Source organism: Alexandromys fortis, unplaced genomic scaffold (assembly GCF_014885135.2).
Source record: "Alexandromys fortis isolate MF-2015 unplaced genomic scaffold, M_Fortis_MF-2015_v1.1 scaffold_80, whole genome shotgun sequence".
In the NCBI taxonomy this organism is placed as follows: Eukaryota; Metazoa; Chordata; class Mammalia; order Rodentia; family Cricetidae; genus Alexandromys; species Alexandromys fortis.
This window is the reverse complement of record NW_026068174.1, coordinates 6,528,540-6,541,316: the sequence shown is the minus strand read 5'-3', so window position 1 is coordinate 6,541,316 and position 12,777 is coordinate 6,528,540. Positions and strand designations below refer to the sequence as shown.

The 12,777-nt window shown below is 50.5% G+C and overlaps 1 protein-coding gene across 3 annotated transcripts in view; it reads right to left on the bottom strand.

The window, feature by feature from the left end:
• The window catches only part of Abr (ABR activator of RhoGEF and GTPase), a 199,698-nt gene that overhangs the window by 86,023 nt on the left and 100,898 nt on the right, over nucleotides 1-12,777 (bottom strand). For 2 of the 3 annotated variants that reach the window (XM_050128662.1, XM_050128663.1), the window contains exon 2: nucleotides 6,691-6,875. In XM_050128662.1, the coding sequence (XP_049984619.1) occupies nucleotides 6,691-6,875 (185 nt within the window). Of the gene's footprint in view, nucleotides 1-6,690; nucleotides 6,876-10,629; nucleotides 10,645-12,777 lie in introns of those variants that run through there. The other variant, XM_050128664.1, reaches the window with a different exon arrangement.

Sequence of the window (12,777 nt, the reverse complement as noted above, 5' to 3'; positions counted from 1 at the left end):
GCTTTACTCAAACACCAGGTCTGTCAGTGGCACAGGTCTGTAATCCCAGCACTCCAGAGGCAGAAGCCCAAGATAAAATGGTATTTACATCCCACAGGGATTCAAATTCAACTAATCTCCAGAGCAGTCCACTGCATGGCATACCAGTTTACCTTGTTACACTGTTACCTGGTTCCTGCAGAAACCAAATGGGATTGTTTATCCCCCATTTACAGTAGAGGGGAGTGATGCTGGCTGAACTGGCCAATGTCACATGGCACGGGGTAAAACTTAAACAAACACAGTAGCTCACGCTTGCAATCCCGGCACACAAGAGGCCCAGGCAGGATGACTGCAAACTCAAGGCCAGCCTGGTTTCATAATGAGAACTGCCTCAGAAGAGGCAAAATGGGTACTAAAGGCTCCTGTCTGGGGAGGAGCAGAGGACTGTGCTTACAGGTACCCTGCTATATACTACATTCCACAGCATCAGTGCACCCTCGGTAAGGCCCACCCTAAAGGCAGCGCAGAAGACTGGAGTTGCCCATAAAGTACTATGGTTGCTAAGTGTGTATAGCCTTCCTCCACGTCTTCCTGCCATGCAGGCAGCGGGTGAGGGCTGCATGGACCACCTACCACACTGGCACGGCATCCTCTCTGGGAAGGGAAGAAAACAGTGCTGGCCTTGCTAGCACCCACCGGTGGAGAAACTCAGTAACAACAACAGAAAATAGCACAGCAGAGAGCAGTCTGCCGGGTTCTTCAGGACCCTTCTGAGCCCCTGGGAGAATACAGAGACAAGCAGAGCCTCTGACCCCAGCGGTTCACCTCTGTGCCATCCATGAGGACATTTGGGAAAAAAAAAAAAAGGACACTGTCACCCTATTTGGTCTAGGCTAGCCTAGAACTCACGATGAGTCCAAGCTGGCCTCAAACTCAAATATCTTCCTGCTTCAGTTTCCTCAGTACTAGCTAGAGAAATGGGCTATCACACCCAGCTTGAGGACACTAGTGGTAACAGCCACGCTTGTTTCGTGGGCAATTAACACCCAATGAAATCATTATCTTCATCAGTCGCCTCTTTTCTCCCTCCTGCCTTCCTTCCAATTTCAGGATATCTAGGGCAGAGAACTGTTCTGGCTGGGCCCACCCTCCTACCCACAGTACCCTGGGCACCTGTCAATTAGCATACCTTTACCAAATAAATATGACTTTGGGAGTAGCCTTGTTTGCAGGTAAGAAACACATTCACGAACTGTGGTCCCAGCAGGCTAGTGGGAGAAGAGAGACAAGGGAAAGGTAGCCAGGCCAGTCAGGTGCAACCCATCAGGGAAGACACCAAGGAAGCTACTGTGGGGTGTGAAAGGGGGTGCACGGCCTGGAGAGGGTAAGAAGAGTTCACTAGAGAGTGGACAGTATCCTAAGTAAGGTACTGTATTTGCCTCCTGCCCAGTGTGGACAAGGCACAAAGCACCTGAGCCCTAGGTTTTTTTCATGTATGTAAGAAGAGCTCTACTAGCAGCTGGAAGTGATGGCAACAAAGCACAGCACAATGCACAGGAGGGGATGGTTAGTACGCTCTCTGCAGCAGAGACGGGGAGAAGATGCACTGGGCTGCTGAGTCTCTTACCAGGGCACCCACCACCCCCAGATTAGAACAGAGAAGAATGTGCAGGCCCTGGAGCCGCAATCTCTCCACATGTCTGTTCACTTAGGGATGACCGCCTCGGCCTGAGACAGAAGGGAGAGCAGACAGCGATTCTGCCTAGCTCTGTTCCCCACTCTTCCTACTCCCCCCCCCCCGCCCCAGCCCCCCCCCCCCCCCCCCCCCCCTCCCCAGGTTCCAGAACTACACAATTCAATCCCAAATACCAATCAGGAACCCAGAGGAGCCTGAGAGTTTACCTGGGGATCTAAGGGGTGCACAAAGGCGCGACCAAGAATGGTGCTCCTTATCTACAATGGCAGCTGCAAGCCCCAAGAACTGGGGGCCAGCGGGGCTGTCAGAGCTTCACCCAGGAGAGACTGAGAGGGGTCTGGCAGCACCACCCAGGCTTAAGCTTCACGAGACCCCAGGTTGAAATGTGTCCTGGTCCCACGGGATACACCAGTCTCTGGCAAATTATGTCAACTCCATAAGCTTCAGTTTCCCCAATGGTAAAATGACAGCATGGCACATACCATACAGAGACACCATGGACTGCCCCAATAGGGGTGCCACTATTAGGAGGTGTGGCCTTGTTGGAGGAAATGTGTCATGGGGGGGGCTTTAAGGTCTCAGATGCTCAAGCTACATACACTCTTTCCGCTGCCTGCCAATCCACATGGAGAACTCTCAGCCCTATTCAGTACTATGTCTGCCTGCAAGCTGCCATGTTTCCTGTCATGGCAATAACAGACTGAACCTCTGAAACTGCAAGCCAGTCCCAATGAGAGTTGCCACAGCCACCGTGTCTCTTCACAGCAATAGACACCCTAACTAAAACAATGACAGTCACTTCTTCACCTCCACTTTTACCTCTGGATCCTCATGCCAGCTGAGATCTGCACCCATAGACATTACAAACTGGTTTTGTGGGGTTTTTTGTTTCTGTTGTTGTTTTTTCGAGACAGGGTTTCTCTGTAGCTTTGGAGCCTGTCCTGAAACTAGCTCTTGTAGATCCGCCTGCCTCTGCCTCCTGAGTGCTGGGATTAAAGGTATGCACCACCACTGCCTGGCTCAGATATTACAAATGACATGGTATTCTGGCCCTTAATGTCATCTCATGGCAGACTCGTGGTAACCGTGTCAGGTCACATGGGAGGAAATCCTCCGAATCTTCCATTTACTGATGGACAAATGACCTCAGAGAGGGTGACATCTCTTGGGTGACACATCTTCAAAGTAGCAGAAGACAAAGAAAACCCAGATGTCTTCTGTCTTGGGATCCCTTTTGCTGCACCATCCAGAGAGAAGACAGGAATTGAGGTCTATAGGAATGAGGTTTTCTTAGACTGTGGTTCTGAAACAGGAAGTTGCAGCTGAGTGGGAGTATCTTCACCCTATCTCCCGAAGGAAACTACACTCTCTCAGTTGAATCGAGCCTCCAGCAATTGATAACCCCTGACCCTGTGCCAGGGTACCCTGCCCAGCCTAGGTTTGGGAAAGGCCTGTTTGTGTTCACCTGTCACCTCTGGGGCACAAACCAAGATGAAAATTTCACAGCAAATCTATACTGGGGAGTGAGGAGATCATGTCTTGGCTGAGGCCATCACACTTGGAAAGACAGACCTGTCCAAGGAGGTGGCCTGCAAAGGCAGATTCATTTCCCAACAGTTATTTACCAGACTGAGTCCTTGCAATGCTGCTGGTCCCAGCCCTCTAAAAGCCAATGACAAAAGTCTTGTGGGTTTGAGACAGGGGCTCACTATATAGCCCAGTCTGGCCTAGAAGCCACAATTTTTCTGCACATTCTGAGTGCTGGAACCGAATGTAGTCACTAAAGGCTCCGTGTGAGCAAACCCCTGGCCACTCCTCACACTTCCCTTCAGAGGAGCCAATGCTGTTCAGACCTGGGGACATGAGGCTCCAAGGAATTATGACCCTTGTTCAGTGTCCTAGAGCACAGATTTCATCTGTGCAAAGATTACATTATTTCCAGACTCTAGGTCACTGATCCAAGGTACTGATAGTTCACTCTATGTATTAATTTTAGGGTGCCTAAACATTATCCCAGGTGTTTGTGGGATGGTTCACAATGAGATGAACATCTCAATCTACAGACTGAGCAAAAGCGGATGCTCTCCCCAAGGTGCTGGGATTAAAGGTGTGCACAACCACTGCCTGGCTCAGATATTACAAATTACATGGTATTCTGGCCCTTAATGTCATCTCATGGCAGACTCGTGGTAACCGTGTCAGGTCACATGGGAGGAAATCCTCCGAATCTTCCATTTACTGATGGACAAATGACCTCAGAGAGGGTGACATCTCATCCAGTCAATTGAAAACCCAAGATCAAAAAGGCCAAGAAAGAGGGGCTCCACTCAGCCAGCATGCGTGACCCAGGGCCCAGGCCCAGGCCCAGGCCCAGGCCCAAGTAGCATTATGAGTGCCAGGCCAGCTGAGGACTACCAAGTAAATTTCAGGACAGCCTTGGAAACATAGAGATCCTGTCTCAGAAAGGCAGAGGCTCCACCCGCATGGCCGCCAGCACTGGTCTTTTCTAGCCTTGGACTCAGACTGAACACTGGGAGTTCTTGAGTTTAATTCTATTGGTTTTTCACCTAGAATCTTTTACCTTTGGATCACCTGATTCTTGGGCCTTTGAACTGGAACTAAAACTATACATTGGCTCTCCTGAAACTCCAGTATCCAATGCAGAGGGTAGGACTTCTTAGCCTCTATACCCACAAGTCAGTTCCTTCTATCAAATCTCTCTATATACATACACACACACACACACACACACACACACACACACACACACACACACCACCCATTTGGGTTATGACCTCACAGGTACAGCTTGGCTGTATGTTTGGGTGTGGAAAGCTCAGCTGCCAGGCTGTGCCAAAGGCTAGATATCTGAATATCTAGAACAATTGTCTGATTTGGTCCAAAAGTCCCCTCTGTTTCCAAGTTCCTAACAGGAAGCCTGGCAGGGGAGGAGACTGCCTGGCCAAATGAGCACAGCCAAGTAGCAGGAACATAAAACACACACACACACACACACAGAGAAGAGAGAGAGAGAGAGAGAGAGACAGCACACGAACACACCTTTTAAAAAACAAAAACAAACCACCCTAAGTACTGGGAAAGGGGGTTTACACCTTTCAGGCACCCTATTGCAAATGACAATACTTGCAGGGTCCACTAGATGGGGCCAGTAATGCAACAGAAAAAGCAGAAAGGAAGCTAGCTCCAGGCAGGCAGGAGTAGAGCAGCTTGCAGCTAGAACTGTCCCAGCCATTCCCAACTGGCATCAGTGATCTCCCTATCTATCCAATGCAGTGCAAACTGGTACTGAGGGCCCCAAGTACTTCAGATGACTGTTCTCTCTGTAAAATATTAAACATTTCAAAATCTTCCACTCAAGTTATTCCCTTCTGACCACCAACAACAATGGGAACAAAGTGAAGCTGCTACCCAGAGCAAAGAACACAAGGCAGGGATATAGTCCTGCTATGCATAGAGCATGGGCAGGACTTTTCACCAGGGAATCCGAATACCCATGGATGAATGCTCCTACAAGGTAGTCAAGAGAAGGAGAGGAAGGGAGACAACGGCAGAGACAAGAGGGAGGCCAGGCCCTGCACGGAGCTTACACAGGGCATCATCGTGCACCTGCTTACAGTGGGACTTATGGGCTAAGTCCCTAGGAGAGATCTGAACCCCACTGACATACAACCAGAAGGCAGAGAGATGGGGAGCCAGAGTTCTCCCTCTCTCTTCTTTCTCCTGGTTGGCCTGAGTCCAAATCGCAGAACAGCCTCTCCTCCATTGGTCCAAACACTGCCTCGACACGGCCAAAATGGCTGTCTCTAATCCACCACCCCTCCTTAGGGCAACAACACCCAAGAATGCTGGCTGTGGGGAGCCTGAGGCTGGTCAACACCCACACCCAGCCCCTCCACCTCTTACCTGCCCCCCACCATCCCTTCCCAAACTTGCACCACCTGGCAGCCGCTGAGCTCTGCCTAGGCCTTTGTTGCTATGACAACAATGTGGCTTCCCCCAAGTGGGATGCTGGTTGCCAAGGCCCTTGTTGCCAAAGGCTATAGCAGCCACCCCAGTGTGTGAAGTGGGGGTGAGAGCCTGCAGAGGGTAGAAAGGAGCAGGGGTTCTTCCAAATGGTAGAGTCCAGGCAGTCTCCAGGTGGGGTGGAGGGGTTAGGCATTAGAGAAGGGAAATGCATTGCATAGCATTGCTAATGCTCCCTGGGGGCTTCAGAGAGGAAAGAGAACCCCACAAATACCTGGACAAGCTGGACCAAGGACCCGTGAAACCGAGCTCCCGCCACCAAAACAAACAGCTATGATTCTTTCCCCCAACTCTAGAAAAAGAGCCCCAGGGAATGAATCTCTCTGCCTGGCTGGCTCATGTATTTCAGATGCGCACACTCATGAGCTGTGCCCAGTGTCAGTCCCTGTCACCAGGAACAGCACTGATTCTAAGTACTACAACCCCCCCGCCCCCACATTCCTATCTCCCTGCCCTGTCTAAGTGTACTTAATCTTTCTTCCAAAAGGTTTCTGAGAGGGAGCCCCTGCCTCTCCGGGAAGCAGGGAAGATAGGCGTCTCAGGCTTATCCTTTCCTGTGGAACGGAACAAGGCTGGAGGCTCTCAGCCCTGGGGAACACTACAGAAGCACCGCGTTTTACCCCACCAGTCCCGGCTTTGTGGGGCACTTGTTCCCACAGGCCACTGTGCATTCAGCCAGGTACAGAGAGGAAAGTCTGGTCCTTCCAGGGTCCCCTCCCCATCCTGTTGAGAGACTAAGAGATGCTGAAAGGGGGATGAGGGTGCCCTGGACAGAATCAACAGCTGGCAGAGCAGGGGAACAGGGGAGGGGTAGCAGAAGAGGACCTACATGACAGGGCACCAGGGGTCCAGGCCCACCCTCCCCCAGCCCCACTGCTAACACTGTCCTAAGCAGACCCTGGCCCACTTTTCACACAAGTTGTCTTATCTCCCCTCCCCTCCCCAGAAGAGGAAACAGGAGTACCTACCCCAGGTGCCAACCCCTCAGGTGGGGTGGGTGAGATGCTGTCCCCACCACCCTGGCTGCGGGCGCTGAGCTGGGGCGACATGGTGGGTGATTCGTCGATGTACGGCATGGTCTCCGAGCCCTCGGGGGGCCCCTTCTGCTCCTCATGCCCCTCTGCGTCGTAGTCCTCGGCACCGTAGCTGAAGTCTGAGACAAGGAACAAGAAAGGCCACTGAGAGTCTTCCACCAAGGCTGCCAGGGACTGGTAGCGCAGTGGGCGCCGGCGCCGGCCCCCAGCTGCCATGGTCCCTGCTGCACCATGCACCCTGGGCCAGGGCAGGGGCTGCACAGCCAGGCCTGGGGAGGAGGGTGGGAGCTCCAGCAGGCACAGGCTCTGCTGAGTCCGTCAGAGGCTGCTGGGAGTCAGGGAGGAGCGGAGCTGCTGTTGCCACCCGCCTAATAGCATGTCAGCTGCGTATGTGGATCTGTGTTTCCCTTGCCTCCTGCCTAATTCCACGTCTAAAAATTAACAGTGGGAGAAGGAGGCAGGACGCTTCCAACTTCTCTCTGAGTCACCATTTTGCTTTTTATAGGGAATAAGGAGGTGGGGGCGGGCCAAGCGATGTCACTTCCTCGGTCCCTCCTCCTTGGGTACCATTGTACACTGAGCTCAATCCCTAGGGGGTGAGCAGGGCAGGTTTGGGGGTAGGAAGGACCCAGAAAGTGTGCCCTAGGAGGCCCTCAGTCCTTTGAATGAGACCCTGCAAGCAGGACAGAGCCCAAGGAAGGCAGGCGTGGGAGAGAGGGCTGTGCCCAGGCCTGGCAGGGACTGGGTGAGCAGCAGTCTCCTCAAAAGCCAGCACTTAAGTCTACAATTCCAACGCAGTTTCCTTCAGAGCAGGAGGGAGGGAAAGGGACAGAAAGTAAAGCTGTATTAACCCCTCCCAGTGCCACACAAGCTCCAGCGCCCACACAGATGCCCTCCTGGGGGCAATAAGTTAGGCCACCAGGGTTTGCACGAAAGCTACAGGATGGCCTCACTAAGACCCTTACACCATTCCCAGCCAGTGAATGGCCAGTGAATTGGGTGTTGCTGTTCCTAACATCCCAGTCCACTATCGGGATATCTGAGAGTACAGTGGGGTTGCTGTAAGCAAGATGCAAGGTCTCCTCCAACCTGAAGGAGTCCTAAGTGGGGAGGGGCCAGAAGGAGCTGGCACCATGTCTCACAGAGGAACGCAAACAGGGAGCCTTGGAGTCACTGCTGGCAGCCAGTGCCCTGCACCCTGGGCCTGCTGAAAACACAGGAATTTGTCATATGGTTCCTAAACCTTGACAGAGACCTGGGTATTGGGACTGTGGCCAGTATGTCAGAGGAGCCTGGCTGGGCCTGTCCTGTTATCTGCTCAGACATCACTTCCTCCAGGATGTTCTCCCTGGGACAGTTTACCAATAGCACCTGGCCTCCCGGAAGCCTCAGGGGCAAGAACTGAGTGTTTCAGCTGTGGCCAAGTGCCCAGCACCCACAAATGACACATAACAAGCTCTTGGAAAGCAGGAGTAGCCAAGTGAATAAGAAGGATGCACCATCCACCTCAAACCCGAGGTCTAAGCCAGGAAGGCCCCAGTGAGTCAAGCTCTCTGTGGGGGCCCTGGCTCCTCCTCTTCTGTCATAACACACCAGCCCACAGGCAGCCAGCAGCCTGAGAATGGTGTCACCAGGTCAATGGAGCGCCAGGCAGGCCACGGCTACACTCGGTCCAATCTGGCTGTTGGCAGTCGATAGCTTCCCCTGGGCTCTCTGCACCTGCTTCTGCCGACTTCCTACCCCAGGGCTTAGCAGATGCCCATTAAGCTGTCTGGGGACATAGGCTGTATCTCCTCAGGACAGGCGTGTCCATGAAAACCCACAGTCCTCTTTACTCCTACAGGAGCTCTGGATCTCCCTGGTCATGCTGAAGCTAAGAGTGTGCGCAAATGAACTATGGTAAACCTGGTCTAGCCAACAGCTGGCCTGACCCAGTTGGGCAGCAGGGGAATGAAGGTATTACCTAAGGGCAGAGTTCACATATAGGCCAAAAGAGAATATGTCCTGGTTCACTTCTAATGCAATACCTGGCATCCCCCAGGTCTCTGGCAGCCATTCCTCTGTGTGCACAATCAGACCTGGCCAAATCCTGGTCAATCTAACCACCTCTTCAAGGCAGTACTCACAGAAGAGGCCACTGGGCCTCAGACATCTGCCTAAGATCAAGGTAAGGATCTGACCCTGGGTCCTTATGAGTCTTCAAGGGCTATCCTGTCCTGTTTGAAGTTCACTCCAAAGAAATCCCAGCACCCTGCCTTTGGCCCTCCTCATGGTTGACCAATAAGAGGAGCACAGGGTACAGACATGGGGACTGGCCAGATGTCCTCTACAAGCATTTCTAGGTCATTCCTTTCTTGTTCGTGCCTTTCATAAAATGCTGGGAGCGTGGGACACTTCTATTGGGAAAAGGGATACATAAAAGGATGGAGAAATCAACTCTCTAAGGGAGTAGAGGGCTGAAAAAGAAACCCACCAGGCACAGACGAGCTTCGGTCTCTGAAGGCCACAGGGAGAACACTAAGTGGCCGTGGCCTGGCCACTAGTCTAAAAGGAAAATGAGACAAGGCAGTTGCTGACAGTCAGCTCCATTTCCCCTCTCGGTAGCAGAAACCCCACGGTATTCGGAGTGGCACTACGCTCGGTGGCTGGTACAGGGACCCCATTTCTTAGTAGCATGTAAATAAATCCTCACTAATGAACAAGAGGACTAGCTGGGCGTAAGAGCCTAGACCTGGAATGCTAGCACTTGGAAGGTCGAGGCAGGAGGGTCATTACGAGTTCAAGACCAGCCTGGAATACATAGCAAGACCCTGTCTAACGGTAGGGGTGTTAGGTGGACGTTAGAGACTTTGAAGATGGCTGCTTTTGGTTAAGGAGGCTGGAGAGATGGCTCAGTTGGTAAAATGCCTGCCATCCAAGCACAGTTGCCAGGGATGGTGGCACATGCCTGTGACCTCAGCACTGGTATATGGTGTGCATGAAGACAGAAGAGTAAGAGTGTGTGTGTGTGTGTGTGTGTGTGTGTGTGTGTGTGTGCCTGCTCTTCTGGAAGATCAAGTTCAGTGTCTAGCATTCATATCAGGCAGCTTACAACCAACTCCAGGGGATCTAATGCCATTTTCTGGTATACCCATGCACTCATGTGCATACATGTGCGCGCGCGCGCACACACACACACACACAAATTTTAAAAAATTAAAAGTGGAGAGTGTCAAAGCAAAAACATTTGAACTGGACTTTTGGCACACATGTACACATACACACACACTCACAAAACAAGTATACAACACACCACATACATATAATTTAATAATAATAATAATGGTAAGAAGTACACTGCCCCCTGCCCTCACTGTTCTTCCTTTTGTTGCCAGTTTGCATGGCTGGAACTGCAGCAGCCATGCTAAACCATGAGATGACTTTGAAGATGAAGAAAGAATTGAAGATGGCAGAACAGAATACTAGAAGTCTGAGTCACTGATGAGATAATGAAGCCACCTTTTGACTCTGGAATGATCTACCTTTAGACTTCTTTTTTATAAAATGAGAATCAAGAAATGAGGGGGCTTGGGAGCAGGGAGAGAAAGAGAAGTCCATGTTATCTGAACCACTCCTATATTTAGTTTTCTCCTACCACCTTCACTGTTCTTGATCTCCTTGGTGAAGTCTTTCACCACCCATCTCTTAAAAACTGCTGTTCCGTATAGACTCTTAAAATAGACTACCACCAGGGAACAGAAAGGAACTGTATTAGTGATTTCTGAACATACTATGCTAAGTGAATGACGCTAAGTACAAGTGCACAGCTTGAATGTTTCGGCATGTATAATGTTTCAGCACAGACAAAGCTGACCAATGTTTGGAAATACTAACCATAAAAACACTGGTGGCCTCTGGGCATGGGGTGTGGACAGGAGCTAATGACAGTAGGCACAAAGGTACTTCTGGGCCAATGGAACTATCCCCTATCTTGGCAGGGATCTGAGGTACAAAGACAGATGCAATCACCAGAATTTACCAAATCTTAGTACGGTTAGTATTTATGCAGTTCACTAAATACTGAACACTCATTGATGATACGCCAGGCTGAAGGAGTCATCTGCAATTCTGAAATACATAAAACATAAGAGGGAACGGGATAGGAGATGGATCGACGTGAAAGGGGGCAGCCATGAGTAAGTATGGACTCTAGCTAACAGTAAGTGGGCTGTTCAGTGTGCGATGCCCTCAACTTTTCTCCATGTCTGATAGTTCTCATAATAAAATGACGGGACAGGGGCCATTGCTCTCCAGATCATTGCCACCCTTTCCTCTGCGTCCTCTCCCATTTTTTTAACTCTCCCCTGAGAGGTCTGGACTGCATATCCATCTCTGACTACTCCCTGGACACCTATCTTCCAGTCACCAACTTTAACCTGAGGTTAGTTCAGCAGATGATGGAAGACCTCCAAGTCTCTCCAGAACCCCCCCTTCCCACTCTGCATGGATCTCCTCAAATCCCCACTCTTGCCAATAATTTTCTCCCCACGGCAGCCAAGCTAAAACCCAATCACACCTCACAGTTCTCTGCCAAGTCTAACGGCTCAAACAGCCTAACTTGCCAGCTGAAGACTCCTCGTGGTACACATCTGCCTCCCCTTTACATGGCCACCTCCTGCCCTGTAGTATAGGATCATTTCCAGTTCCTACAACTGTCTGAATAGATAGCCGGAGAGTCTAGTCTTAAACCCTGGCATCTGTAAGTATGACCTTAATTGAAAGAAAAGATACTTGAAGATGTTGAAGATCGCAAAACAAAATCATCTTGGATGAACCCTATAGGAACTAAGTCCCCTGAAGTCCTTAGGAGACAGAAGGGGAGAACACAGACAGAACAGACCCTTGAAGACAGGGAGGGAACACTGAGAGGAGCGCGCAGGAATTCGACCCCTGAAGCCTGGAAGAAAGGGCTTCCCAACAGGCCCTGATCTGGGGCCTATAATGCGCGCAATGAAGATAACTTTCTGTGGCTTAAAGCCACCAGTATTGTGATGTGTATAGCAGGAAAAGCATTCCATGAATCCTCATCCCCGTACCACCCCTAGACCACCGCACCTGCTGCTATGACTCCTAAAACCCTGTCCTCGGCTCTTTGTCCATCAAGGAGACCTCTTTAGCCCTCAAAGTCAGCTCCTATGAACTTCCCTGTGTTTCCAGGTAGATAAGGCACTTTTACAAACGGATGAGAAAAGGATAATTACATCATATTCTAATGAGCTAGGGAAAGGAGAAGAAAACTTAAAATAGAATAGCAAATGGCCAGAGATGCTCTTTTTAAAGGTTAACCTCACTGCAATAAAAGAAAACGCAACCTACTTTCCCTTCCGCCTTGGTGTAATTTTCCTATCAAATTAACAAGAACTTAAAAAAATAATGATAGGCTTCTTGTCTAGGATGTGTGAAGCCCTGAGGGTGAAGGCCAACACCACGAAAGAATAGTATTAATTAATAAAGCCCAGAGCTGTAAAGGGACACACTCGCAGAGATCCTGAAGGTGTGTTTAACTGCTCCAACTACCCAGCATATTTCAAAACTGTGCCCTAAGATAAGAATATATAATTAATTATAAATACTCATAAAATATACTTGCATGGGGCTGTGGAGAGTTGGCTAAGTGGTTAAGAGTGCTGACTGCTCTTCCAGAGGGCCTAGGCTCGAGTCCCAGCACCCACATGGTAACTCACAACCAGTCCAGGCCCAGGGATCTGACATCCTCTTCTGGTCTCTGTGGGCACCAGGCATGCAGGCAAAACACCCATACAAGGACAAGTGTGGTGGCGTAAACTTTAATCCCAGCACTAGGGAGGCAGAAACAAGCGATCTCTGTTGTGTTTGAGGCCAGCCTGGTCTACATAGTGGGTTCTGGGACAGCCAGGGCAAATAATGAGGCCCTGTCTCAAAAAGCAACATAAATATAAAAAAACCCCAAAACAACCAAAAAACACACTCAGACTATTAAAATTTTTAAAAAATTTTGGATAG